Source organism: Naegleria fowleri (assembly GCF_008403515.1).
Source record: "Naegleria fowleri strain ATCC 30894 chromosome Unknown tig29, whole genome shotgun sequence".
In the NCBI taxonomy this organism is placed as follows: domain Eukaryota; phylum Heterolobosea; class Eutetramitea; order Acrasida; family Naegleriidae; genus Naegleria; species Naegleria fowleri.
The window spans coordinates 582762-596132 of record NW_025407961.1 but is presented as its reverse complement, the minus strand read 5'-3'; the positions used below and the strand labels follow the sequence as shown (position 1 = coordinate 596132).

Here is a 13371-nt window from a genome sequence, read left to right as displayed (position 1 = left end):
TTCTTAGATCGTACTATTCACTGTCATTTTCTTTGCGACTTGAAAAGTTAAATCCATGAATGTGAAATCTTTTTTCTCGAGTTGAGAGAATAAAGCTCGATCAAATTTTGAATCATAATGAAGATAATTTGGGAATTGCTTCCTTTGCTTCAAAATTTCAAGTTCCTCTTTCTTGTAGCGATGTAACACATCGGCACACTCGAATGAATTGTGCATGCCCTCTCTCAAATGCAACAAGAGCACCTCTCCAACTTGAAAGTAAATCGGTTTTCGGCCATTTCCTCGAAACACACATCTCAAGGTTTCATTGGTTCCATAATCTTTGTGATACACACATTCCATGACACTTATTGGATTGATGACATTCACAACCGTTCCGTAGACTTGATCTGGTTCTTCTCTGAGAGGTGGTGATGATTGAGTGTCTTTCGGATGCATATTTCGACGAATTCGTTTCATCGATTTCTTATTAAGAGAGGATGACATTTTTTTTGTAATCGAGCGTTCGTTCGTTCAAATGAATTATTGCGGAGAAACAATCACAACAAAAATAGAAAATTTGATCAAGATCGATCATCCACAACAAAGACCAACATCATCATCATCATCAACAACAACATTTATTATGGGGTCCAAAGCCTCTCGACACAAATCAACAAGCAACAAAAAGAGCTTGGCCGATCACTCTTGCTACTACGCCGTTCAAACCAATTCAACAACTCAACATTCCTTTTCCGTGAGATTTGTTGAAGATGAGGATGAACATACTGCTAATAACAATAGTATCAAAAGCACCAGCTCTTGGATGGAATTATTTGAATCCACTCCGGCGTTTATTCTCGATTGTTGTTCACTTCGGAATGACTTTACCAATTCTTTTGAAAATTCAGAATTTAAATCCTATCCATCGATCCGTAAAGTGTTGAGTGGAAGTCGACATTTATTTATTTGGATGGAGGATGATGAGGAGATGTCACAGACATTAGTAACTAGAAAAACAACAACAACAACAACTTGTCGAATGAATGCGAAGGATGAGAATGATCACTTTGACGACAAGGTGTTGATCAAGGTTTGTCATGCATTGTTTGCTTGTGGAGGTAGGTTGACCTTTTGAGTTCATATTTTGTTTTGGAATCATTCGACTGTTCGATGCGAAAATGGTCATCTACTGATTTATTGAACTATTGTGGTATTTTATATTGAAAATTATTTAAAAATTATATAAATTTCATATGAATCGATACTTGATGTGTTAGAAAATGAATATGCACAATGTGGTTGCACTTTCTCAATCAGTAATACATTTTCGACCATTCAAAAAGTAGATTTAAATATTCCCCTTTCAGATTGTAGTCACTTACCTGAAAATGATTTACAATTATTACGAAAATTGAGACATCATGTTTGGAAATTGAAAAATGTTTACACCACTTGTAATTATTCATTCTTTCACATTTTTGTTGAATCAGAGAATGATTATATCAATAAGTATGAATTATTAATAGGTTCTGGATGGAATAATGTTGGATGTTGTGGTGTTGGTGATACTTCCAGCACTTCAGTGAAACGAAAAATTGTCTTGTTTCATTATGATGGAAAAAATTCGGCATTTCTACCGAAGCATGAACAGATTTCTCTTGTTTCAGCTGGAGTAAGTAGTCGTTGCATGATGTCTTCTTTTCACGAAAATAATTTTAAATCATGATGTCATGGTGGTGATCTATGAATTCATTCATTCACATTGATGAACATTTTGTGATCTATGAAATCTGTCACCTATCAGGGTTGTAACTCCATTCTCGTCTCATGGAATTCTCTCACACAATCTCAACAATTATACATGTGCGGAGAAACAATTGAACACATTTATGGAAATAATTACACCAATCATGCACCTCGAGAAGTTTTTTCTCTTCATCCACTTTTTATGAACCAATTCATTCTATTGAAAGAGAATCAAAAACAACCATCTACAACCATCACCACCAATTCTTCACAAAAAAGAACCATCCAAAAAGTTCATGCTGCCTATGGATCTTCTCATTTTCTTCTCTCTGATCATTCCTTATTGTCATTTGGATATTTTGCTCTCACGACTGGCCAGCAAAGAACAACACCTCATTGGATTCATTCAGATCATCTTAATGGAGAGAGTATTAAGGATTTTGTGGCCTATGAGTCACATTTTGCACTCTTGACCTATGAAGGTAATATTTGGGTTCCCACTCTCAATGAAGAAGATTCTTTATACAAGAAAACCTTAAAAGTCTTTGAATTTGGACCTGGATCCATTTCACGAATTTGCCTATCACTCAATTACGATGGAGTGGTTGTTCAGTGTCAAGACAATAATCTTTATATCCTTTCATCGAGGCCATCTATTGATATATCTGTTTCGTCCTCTTTGTCTTCTTCTTCGACAACTCTTGTCAAGAGAGTGAAGGGATTCAAGAAATTTACAACGAATACTGCCACTAGTAATACTACAACGATTGAGGAATCCAACTCAGTTCATAATTATTCTGAAGAATCACCGCCATATTTGTCTCATCTCACAATGACTTCATTCCTGCAACGACATCCAAACGTGAAATCAAAGAAAATGTTACAACAATTATCAACACTTGTTTTAGAAGGAAATGCACAAGTTTCAATACATGGTCTTCATGGTTTGTTTTTAGTATTTCAAGTAAGCCAAAAGAAGAAGAGAGCCAAAAAGCAAATTGTGTCAGAATTTGTGGAATCAGTGGCAGTGGAGAGAGGACAATTCGAATACGTTTGTGGATGTCATGATCACATGGGAGTCATAATAATAGAAACACATGAATAATGTTGACATGTCCTGAAAATAAAAGAAAACTTAAAATAATAATATTGTTTATCCATTCGCCACTACCTACTCATGGGAACATACGTGCGAATCTTAGAAGGGAACAATAAGCTTGCATTGAATGTGTGTTGTTCATCATCAAGCAATTATTTCAAACAAAGAACTTCATTACAAAATGGCATCAGAGACTAAAAAAAATGTTTCAAACGAAAAGACTTAATTTCTCTTCCCTTGTTCCGCTCCAAATAAATGATACTATTAAATGCCAAGCTCCATCTAATAATAAGAGGATCAATTTTGATGATCATCATCAATTATCAATAATGATCAATGAATCGGAGCAATCTCATCAACTGGAATCATCATCAAATCACATGATCAACAATTGTTGGAGCATTTTGGAACGGGAACTTCCAACAGAAATAATGATTTCTATTTTACAATTTTTAAACTTACAAGATCTCGGGATTTTAAACAGAGTATCGAGAAATTTCAGATACCATTGGATATTACATCCCGAAGTGAATTGGAAACACCTGAATGAACTAAAAAATCATAATTATTTATTTATTGGACCTTCAACGGAGAGTGAATTGTCCACCTACTTGTTTTATCATTATTGGTATCGAAAGTTTGAACAATCTTTTTACAAGTTAGAATATGGAAGAGAGAATTTTAACAGTGATTTTGCTTGTGTTTACTTGATAGGACCTCCTCGTTCTGGAAAACTTGTTATTGTCGATCATTTATGAGGAATGAATGGCCACGTAACGACGACTATCAACCTACTGTAGGCTCCTTTCGAAGATCAAGTGGATCTACCACTGTCTGTAAATTATATGATGTTGGTGTTGCAGATAGAAACATATTTCGACAATTGTTTTCATTGAAATGGTGTTTTTTCATGTTCTTCTTTGATTTGAGTGATGAAAAGAGTTTTAAAGAGTGTGTGAAACGGATCAAGCATTTTGCAGAGGTTCTTAAAAAACAGCCTCAACAACTCCATTCACATTTACTTTCACATAACAAAACTGTGTGCATTGTTGGTACTAAGAGTGACTTACCACGAAATGTTCTAGATGAAAGTATTCAAAAATTGTTGAATACCATTATTCCAAGCGAAGGTGTTTTACTTGGAGATTTGAGAATACAATATTTCGAAATAAGCTCAAAAAAAAATAGGGGAACATGCCATCCTTTATATTTTATAATGAGAACACATCTAAAAACAAGAGAAGGTGTTGGATTGCCTTAATGTTGTCGTGGTCAATTATTTTGATTTTCATTTACCTTCCCAACTTATGGCAGAGTTTGACTTTGTCACTTGTGGTGCCAGATGACGACATGTGAATCGAGTGGGTTCAGAGAGAAGAGTATTTAAGTGTGCGACATCCCATGATCACACCACACGTACAAAGTGTCATTATTTACTTTTTATTCTTTTTACTTTTCCACTCATATTCGAAATCTTCAATCTTGGAGGTGATATCTAATTGCTTTCCTTGCTTTAACATTTCAACAGCCACACGGCCAATATTTCTACAGTCATCAATGCCTGAATGGTGTCTTCCAATGAGATCCAATTTTAAATCTTTCAACATGTCAGTCATGCCATGAATAGATTTGTTGTACATTTTCGAATAAACTTTTTTTATGTTAATCCAAGAAGAGAAATAAGAGGGTACTTTGATATGTTCCTTTCGACATTGTTTGGTAATCATGGTCTAAAGTGAATAATGCATAATGTCACGAAAAAATTAAGAAAGTTGGTAAAAAAACTTACTTTGAGATCCCAATCCCCACAAGTGACAAAAGCAAATTTCAAGTTCTTATTGATGAAATGGTCCATCATCCATTCATTGTGCAATTTCATGACTGTCTCAAATTCCACACCAGTATCGATCCATTCTTGTTGTATTCCTGTCAATTCTTTACAAAATTGTGTCAAAATCTTATTTTCCTTTGGTTTTACATAATAATGAAATTCAAAATCTATTTTTAATGTTCGAGCATTGATGGCCAATGTTGGAAATTCAATAATTTCATTTCGGAAATTTTTAATTTTATCATCACAAGTGGCTTCAAAATCCAAAATGAGATAATAATCAAAGAGCGGAGAAGAGGAAGAAGCAACTGAAGAGTTGTTGTTGGAATGGGAATGGCTCGAGATCATCAATTCGTTTTGAGAGATGAAGTGTATTTTTTGAAATAAAAAATTATTTTTTAATGAACATGCAAAACATTCAAATTTCAAATTGACTTGAAAAAGCATATGAAATCTTTGTGAATCAAAAACATAGAGAAGCAAACATTTCATCTCGAAAATACAAGTAAATAATAGAGAATATCTTGCAAGTTCAATTAATGGATCATTCTTCTAGAAAACTGTGAAACATCTTTCAAAACCTTTTCAGAAACGATCTTTCACAAGTTTCTTCAGCATCTCTCGTTTTTGTTGTTGGATTTTTGGAGTGCTCGTATTAATGGTTGAATTTGTTGTTGGACTAATTAATGGATTTGTTGTTCTGTCGAGTGAGCGACCAGAAGAATTGTTTTGAGGGTTCTTATTTCCATCCTGATTCCATTTTTGTGCCATTGCATATAATTCGTCCCATTTCTTTGAAATTTCTTGGTGTGTTAAGTGTTTTATGAACCAACTCATCAACAGATCGAATAAAAGACATCTATCACTCAGCTTCTCCAGATCAAAACAACCACAATATGGCCAATGTAAATATTTGTATTCTTTTTCAATGAAAAAAGCATAAACATAATTGGAGTCGGCCAAAAGACCCGTCCCATGATCCAAATTCTTAATCGGAAGAATGGACACTTTTCTTAAGTCCTGAGCGCAATTCAACACATTGACAAGTTTGTACTTCATACATATTGCTTCTTCTTCAACGCAAACATCAGGTTTGCAATATTTGGAAGAGCTATCTTTCACTCCCTCGCTAAGTATGACTTTACAATCTTTTTTTACATTTAATCTAAAATCTGAAAGCATTCCTGTAATCCACTGTAAATGTATCACTTCAAGATGGTTTTTTGAGGATATTGTTAAATTTCTTCTTTCCAGCTGTTCATAAAGTCATGAAGACAACACAACTTTTTGGAGGCGACCTGAAAATTATTCTCAATACAATGTTGCAAGAATGACGCTATGAGCTTGGCATCTTAATTGTACGTTCTTCTTTTGAAGTTTGTATAATGCAATAATAAAACATTTGAGGTTCACTTTGAGAATCTTTAGAGCTTGATAAAAATCAGTAAGACACTCAGGATGTTCATCACGAATAAATTCTTCGGACGTGAATGTCCTTAAGTTTGAAGGAAAGAAGGACTCCATAAACATGGAAACATCACTTTCTTCTAAATTAAGTGAAGGGAATGAAGATATGCTCTCGTTAGAGATGTTCATTTGTGTGGATCGAGCAATACAACTTTTTGTTCCAATGGGAGTGTATGAAGAAGGAATATGATTCATCACCCGTATTAAATAGTTCTTCATTTTGAGAAGAGCTTCGCTCCGATCTTTCTTTGGGTACCAATGGTCAAGACAAAAACCTTGATCGCTTTCAAAACATTCCCGAATATGAAACATATTTTCAATGATTTCATCTGTGGACTTGAATTTTAAGATCTGTCGTCTTGTACTCCGATATTTTGCTCGCTTGACAAGACTTCGGAATGAGCTTTGAAAAGTTGTTTTAAATTTTTGTAAGGTTATGGTCATGTCCTTGTATTGAACTTTATTCATAGACTTCAGCGAATTCGGTGGCACTTCTTCCAAATATTTCAGGAGTGTACATTTCTTCGGCTTTCACACCTGGAATTACAAAGGAGCCAATAGAGGTTGCTCTTGCAATATATGTGAATTCGTGGGTGCCTTCCCATAACAAGGAACTAAAAGCTTCAACCCTCTCATCTCTAATGTTGTGATGTTCATACCAAATTGGATTCCACCAACACCAACGTGACCTTTGTGATCCAGTACTTCCACTTACGGTAGCCACTGATGGTGATCCCTTCAATTCTGGGTTGATTGGTTCAAGACCTGCTGGTAAAAAGTCGACAAGAGCCACGTGATATCTACGACTTGTATTGGTCAATCTCATCTTGATACGAACCAATTCTCCTGCCTTAAATCTCCAAGTATTCTTTTCTTGGTCGAAGGTCACATGGGAAGGATTTGTAACATGTTCATAAGTTCTTTGAATCTCAAAGCCATAGTCCAACGCATCCACCTTCAAATCCTTTGGAGCATAGTCCATACCAATTCTGTAATATAATCTTCCAGGTCCCTTTTTGGAAATTGCTAAAGTCTTACTGTCTTTAACTTCACCATTGATCAACATGGACATTGGAATATTCAATTGATTTTCATCCTTGGATCTTCCCTTAAACACTTGTTCACCACAATACTCTTCACCAAGCCAAATGTTAGCAACAAAATCTGGAATGACATTTTCAAACGTATTAAAGTAAGTATTTAGAGCAAGGAGAATGAAAACGTTTTCCTGAGTGTTGCTCCATCTTCCCTTCTTCTTATGAGCTAACAATCCTTTAACAATCTTTGGAATGAGATGTGATTGAGGTGTCATGTTGATGAGTGCCTCTAAGCAAATTCCATCAGTTCTTCTATCACTGTGGAGCATGACATGCTTGGTGGCCATTATATCGCCATAACTAGTGACAAAGTTGGCTGTTTGAGCAGTTTCATTGGCATTCTTAATCAAATGTTCCATTATTTCATTGACAATCGTTGTAGCTTTCTTGTTATTTCCAAGATAGATGGTGGTAGCCAACCAAGCAAGATATTCCAAGTTGCCCTTAAGTTTCTTTTCTTGGTAAAGCTTTTCAGCCAATTCTTTAGCATCAGTTTCACCTAATAAGGCCAATGTATAATAAGCATAGGCCTTAATCGATCTAATGCTTTCATCTCCATAGTGAACACAATATCGTTCAATAGATTTAAGTACTGGAACAAGTTTGGATACCATTGTAGTGTTCAATGAATAACCAGCAAGTTTACAACGTGCCAATGCATGAGCAACGTGGCATGTGACATAGGGAGAAACTTCCAAATAATCGTTATAGGTCCAATAACCAAAACCACCATCCGGATATTGTCTTGAAGCAAGCATAGAAAGGCTGCTATTGATTTTGCTGTCGATATCTTCCTTGCTTGGTACTTCTGGAACATTGAAGGCAAGTAAAATATCTTTAAGGGCTACAATGGAAAGTACTCTGCTAGCAATTTGTTCACAACACTCGAATGGATATCCATACAAATAAAGGAAGCTGTCAGTGAGGGAAGATAATGCTGTTGAACTTGTGGAAATTTTGAGTGCACCAAATTGTGGGAATACATTTTGTGGAGCCTTTACAGGTTGGAAAACGGATGAATCGCCATCCATTTCGCCATAAGTTGCAAATGCTTCAGTGGTAGCTGGTGTGAATACTCGTACTTCCTTCTCGACTGCATCAGCAAAATTAATACCAGGTGTAGCAATGGATACTCCAATTTGGAATCTAGCAATACCAGCTCTTTCTGTGCACATTGGGAATCTCAATTCAACTCTTCCCATTGCAGGTAGTTTGATTTTTAATCCCTTCTTTGAGGAGTCCAAGAGTGTCAAATTAGTGAAATTGATGGCAGCATTCACGTCAAGGTTCAATGGAACTTGACTTTGTAGAACACAACAAAATTCAGCTCTATCACCAAAGTTTAAGAATCTTGGAAGAGATGGTCGGATAGCTAATGGAAGTTGAGCGACCATGGATGATTCATGAATACCAAATTTACATTCTCCTTTTAGGGCAACAGCTGTGATTCTGTACTTGGTGAGATTATCTGGCAGCTTGAATCGAACTGTTGCTTTACCTTGTTCATCGGTCATACTCTTTGGGCTGAAAACAGCGAGAGGATTAAAGTTGGATCGAACAGAAATTTGTGACTCTTCTTCTTCAGGTTCTGCAGAACCTTCCATTGGTGCCCGTTTGCACTTCTTAAATTTACAAGAACAACATTCCATCGATCCAGCACAATCGCATGCACAGCCAAAGCAAGATCTCGAACAACAACAACACCTGAGTCTCTCCTGAATTGGTTCTTCCTTTTGGAACACAATCGAGTCATAATTCTTCACAAACACATAACTTCTCAAAGAGTATGGGCTAAAACTTGGATAACTTCCACGAATAAAAGTATTCAATGGATTTGAAATGGAATATCCAGTTAGAGAAAGTACAGCCTCATCAACAGCAATGATGCACACTTCAGAGTCCTTGATTGGTTCACCAGTGAGTGGATCTCTCACAACAACATCAATGAATGTATCTGATCCTGGTGTTAAATATTCCCTTTCAGGTTTGGTTTCAACTGTTAAAGTCTTGGTAATCTTTGAAACAGGAATGTTGCATGCGCCAGAGGCATATGCTGGTTGTTTTGGCAAATGATCGAGAATGGTTCCAACACCGTCCACTCGTGATTGACTTGATGATACTTCGACAGTGACATTGAAATTTGGAACAAAATCTTCTGTAATGTCAATTTCAATTTCTGTACATCCAATTTCTGGGTCTATGGTTACTGGAATTTGTTTGATCACCTTATAGAGTGAGACAAGAGCAATACCTTCACTTTTTCCGTCATGATTTGATTGAATCAAAAGCTTGGCCTTTTCACCAACTTGATATTCAGACTTGTCTGGAACAATAAGAAGACTGTCCTTTGTAATGTTGCTTCCCAATTTTTCATCTCTTGCTGATCCACCACTAACGTACAAAGTTTTGGTGGCTGAGTTTGAGAGACCTGTTTCTGGGTCAACAATTTCAACCTTAAATGTGTAACAACCTCCTTTTTCAAACTTGACAGGTAGTTCAGAGGGTCCATCCTTTGAGGAGGTGATAATCTCTTCCATAACTTGAAGAGTTTCTTGGGTGTATTTGAATCCTTTCTTGACGCGAGTACTTGTAGTGACTGTCAACTTCATATCAATACCAGACACCAATTTGCCATCAATATCAGTAGTAATGAGTGAAGCTGTGACAGGGATGTTTGGCTTTGCCAATTGTTTGCTAAACTTGATACCGCAATAATATTTGCAAGGGTGAATGAGGAATGAAGTACTCGATGAAATTGTTTGTCGATTGATATCTTGAACGTTTGCTTCAACACTAACTGTGACTGGAACCTTCTTGGTTCTTGAACTTTCCTCAAAGGAAATTGCAATTTGATGCTCTCCATTTGAATCAGTAGTACCTTCAAATGTTGTAGTGGAAAGCAATGATCCCACATTGCTTGATCTAAAAATTCTGTAAAAGTACATGTAAGGATCGAAATCTTCGCCAAACGTGTAAGAAGATTGATTTGGAGGAACATAGGAGGAAGACGTTTGTTTGATCACATACGAACATTTTCCTCCACTAATGCCACCACCAGAATAATACTCTGCCTTGGTTGTACAAAGAGCTGTTCCATTCACAATATAGTTACCTGCTGGAATGCTCGATGAAGACTTAAATTCTGGAGTTCTGAATTCTTGTACCTTGAAACTATGAGTAGTGTTAAATCTACTGAAACTAATACTGTGATCTCCCAAATTGGCGTTATCAGGAACTTTAAATGTGAAATCAAATGTACCAACTTTAGAAATTTCAATTTCACCTTGAGAATACTTTTGGCCTCTAGCATCGGTGACGGTATAGGTACATTTTTGCAGGTCTGGGATTTCCACTGATGGGGATGAATTTTTCAATACGAATTTTCTAACGATACCTTTGATAGAAACCATTTCATTAGGCTTATAGAGACCTCTATCGTTGAAAATGTGAGCAACAATTTCAGAGGTAAAACTAGAAGCATAAAGTGAAACATCTGGAATAAAGCACATATCATTGCCATGTTTAGCAATCAGTTTAGAAGTGCCATTGTGAACCTTGTAAGAGCCAATACCTGTGAGAGGATCAGGAGTTATGTGTGCCATGTGTTTGATAAATTCCACATTTTGTTTGATGATACTACCATCGCTCAATGAATTGATCCAGAAATACAATTCTGGACCGTGTGGATCATAAACGCAATCGAGTGATATCTTTGTGGCTTGTATCCAAGCACAATAAACAGGGCGATGCTCCCATTGTCCTTTCCAACTTGTCTTTGTAGGCTCAATATATACCATTAAATGGCCCAAGTTTTCATTAGGGTATTGAAGATAGGAAGTAAGGTCAATTTCAGTTTCGCAGGGCTCATCTTGTTCTCCCTTGGTGGTCACAACAGTGTCAAGAACAGTCTTTCCTGGGAACCTGTAATTATTGTTATAAGAATTGTAATACAGGACATCAGAAGTGTAAGAAGATGGTTCAACTTGACAAACGACGCATCTAACAGAATCCATATTAACAGTGACAAAAGGGTAAGTGGGTTTCGTGTTCAATGTTGGATCTAAAACAGTCATACCAGTTCTGAACGCTTGCAATGATTGACGAGCGCTGCCAACACTAACTTCTACAGTAGTGTCTTCGAGAGTTTGACCCCAAACATCTACAATACTCTTCAGGAATATCTTATAAGTGGTCCTACCCTTAGTTTTACCTCTAATAGTTAAATAGGATCCAGAAGGATCCAATTCCATTCCTTGAATGGGTGGAGAGACTGTTATCATCGACTCTAAAAACTTATCTTCATCGATGGCATTAGAAAATCGAATGTTGATAGCTGACATTGGCACATCTCCTCCTGTAACTTGTTCCTTGACAAAAGGTGGATAGTTTGGGACATGAATGACAGAATCCTTCACGGATGGCAAAGGTCCCTCTGTTCCAACAACTCCTTTCTTAATGGCAATATCAAAGTTGGAACCAACAGCAACACGGTTATGGGATTGGACATCAATAGTGAACCAGAGGTGTCTAGATTCAGGAGCCGATTCAAGCTTGGACTTGTATGCATTGTACATGGATGGATTTCTCTTGTTTAAATTGTAATCCTCCATCATTTTCTTGATATGTTCCTTGAGGAGAGTATTGCTTGATTTTCCGTCCAAAATCAAACTTGTTTTACGACCTGGAGTGGAAATGAAGGACAATACAGTACTTGGCTCAATCTCTTGATCAAATTCGGCATAGAACACAGGGAATTCGTTCACTGGCATTTGTCCATTCCAAAAAGTGCCAGGTAGAGATTCTTTAAGGTAAAGTCTTGGAGTTTCAAAACTAAATGAAAAGTGATTCTTCAAAACGCCTCCAATTTGCGATGTTGTGTCCTTCTTAATCGAAACAGTATATTTGGTGGACATGTCAAATCTATAGTTGGCCTCATAGACAAGTGTTTTTGTTCCCAACCATTTGAATTTACCTCCCTTCTTTGGAAGTGGTGAAATTTCAACTGGAACTGTCTCATTCTCAACATTGGACACACTAGAGACAGGAACCATTGGTTGTGAAAATGTTATCGTAACAGATGGAACAGAGCGATCTAATTCTCCTTCTGGTGAATAACGGAGAATGGTCAATTCAGATCCCGAAATCTTGGCTTCTTCTTCCTTCAATTCTTTTGGTTTTTCCAATTGAACTTGTGGTGGAAATTCAACTTGAACGATTTCAGCTGTGAGTGGAGGCTTTAAAGATTTTTCTCTATCATCATGACGATGATGAATGGGATCAATTGAAGAATGAAACAACATTCAATAGAGGACAATGACATTATTTGACAATGATCATGAATCCAAACAATGTCATGCGATGATCATGAATTCAAACTTACCTCATGAAAAAATCTTTTTGATCCTCATGTTCCTTCTTGATGGGTGGTAATCGGTTCAACAATTTCTCGGTTTCTTCCATTGATAATTCATCTACAACGTTGGTTAATGTACTTTTGGAGGTTTCCTTGGATTCCGATGAAGCATTCTCCAACAACAAGGCTGCTCTTGTATCGGCCAATGTTGGTTCTCTCACTTGCAACTTTAATGCTTCTTCCAATTGTTCAGACACCTCTATTGGGCTTATGATTGGTCGTTTGCTTCGATGTGGCAATCTCATGATCAACTCGATCAATTCAGAATAATAAATAAATGTTGTTGTTGATTATTTTTTTTCTTGTGAAGATTCAAACAGGATTGAACTTTGGATTTTCTTGAGGACTGACAAAGAAGGTGACCGTCATCTTGAAAGTCCTTGGAACTCCTTTGGTATGTTCATAATAAAGAAAGGCATCACAAAGTGTAACTCTTTTAAACTTAGCAATTTGAAAACAAAAAGATCATTATTGGAGCTCTGGTTTTAAGTCCAGAGCATGTTTTTGGAGTGACAACTATTTGGATGAATGACAATGAACGCTATGGTATTTACAAAATGAAAAACAGATATGAAATGATTATATCAAGTAGAAACTTATCTCACCTTCTCTTTAATTTTGGTTTGACAGAGATCAGAAAGTATTACCGTAATGAATGGAAGATCATTAATGGATTATTCTGTTTCTTTTGGAAATGTTTCCTCTCTCAACACTAACATTGTAAATTGGCTCTACA

General features: G+C 36.4%; 6 protein-coding genes across 6 annotated transcripts; 1 reads left to right on the top strand and 5 right to left on the bottom strand.

Moving 5' to 3' along the window:
• Nucleotides 1–3: 3 nt before the first annotated feature.
• Nucleotides 4–486, bottom strand: FDP41_002497 (uncharacterized protein; the record flags this gene model as incomplete). The annotated part of the gene is made up of 1 exon (XM_044705697.1): nucleotides 4–486. One exon carries the CDS (start codon nucleotides 484–486, stop codon nucleotides 4–6), a length of 483 nt encoding a protein of 160 aa, XP_044563390.1.
• Nucleotides 487–625: 139 nt separating this feature from the next.
• Nucleotides 626–2833, top strand: FDP41_002496 (uncharacterized protein; the record flags this gene model as incomplete). The annotated part of the gene is made up of 3 exons (XM_044705696.1): nucleotides 626–1100; nucleotides 1260–1654; nucleotides 1787–2833. The coding sequence occupies 3 exons, from the start codon at nucleotides 626–628 to the stop codon at nucleotides 2831–2833; spliced, it is 1917 nt and encodes a 638-aa protein (XP_044563389.1).
• A 1427-nt stretch (nucleotides 2834–4260) lies between these two features.
• On the bottom strand, nucleotides 4261–5006 carry FDP41_002495 (uncharacterized protein; the record flags this gene model as incomplete). Its single annotated transcript, XM_044705695.1, has 2 exons — nucleotides 4261–4557; nucleotides 4617–5006. 2 exons carry the CDS (start codon nucleotides 5004–5006, stop codon nucleotides 4261–4263), a joined length of 687 nt encoding a protein of 228 aa, XP_044563388.1.
• A 237-nt stretch (nucleotides 5007–5243) lies between these two features.
• FDP41_002494 (uncharacterized protein) lies at nucleotides 5244–5840 on the bottom strand (the record flags this gene model as incomplete). Its single annotated transcript, XM_044705694.1, has 1 exon — nucleotides 5244–5840. The coding sequence occupies one exon, from the start codon at nucleotides 5838–5840 to the stop codon at nucleotides 5244–5246; it is 597 nt and encodes a 198-aa protein (XP_044563387.1).
• Nucleotides 5841–5969: 129 nt separating this feature from the next.
• On the bottom strand, nucleotides 5970–6437 carry FDP41_002493 (uncharacterized protein; the record flags this gene model as incomplete). The annotated part of the gene is made up of 1 exon (XM_044705693.1): nucleotides 5970–6437. The coding sequence occupies one exon, from the start codon at nucleotides 6435–6437 to the stop codon at nucleotides 5970–5972; it is 468 nt and encodes a 155-aa protein (XP_044563386.1).
• A 148-nt stretch (nucleotides 6438–6585) lies between these two features.
• Nucleotides 6586–12880, bottom strand: FDP41_002492 (uncharacterized protein; the record flags this gene model as incomplete). Its single annotated transcript, XM_044705692.1, has 2 exons — nucleotides 6586–12472; nucleotides 12603–12880. The coding sequence occupies 2 exons, from the start codon at nucleotides 12878–12880 to the stop codon at nucleotides 6586–6588; spliced, it is 6165 nt and encodes a 2054-aa protein (XP_044563385.1).
• Nucleotides 12881–13371: the final 491 nt, after the last annotated feature.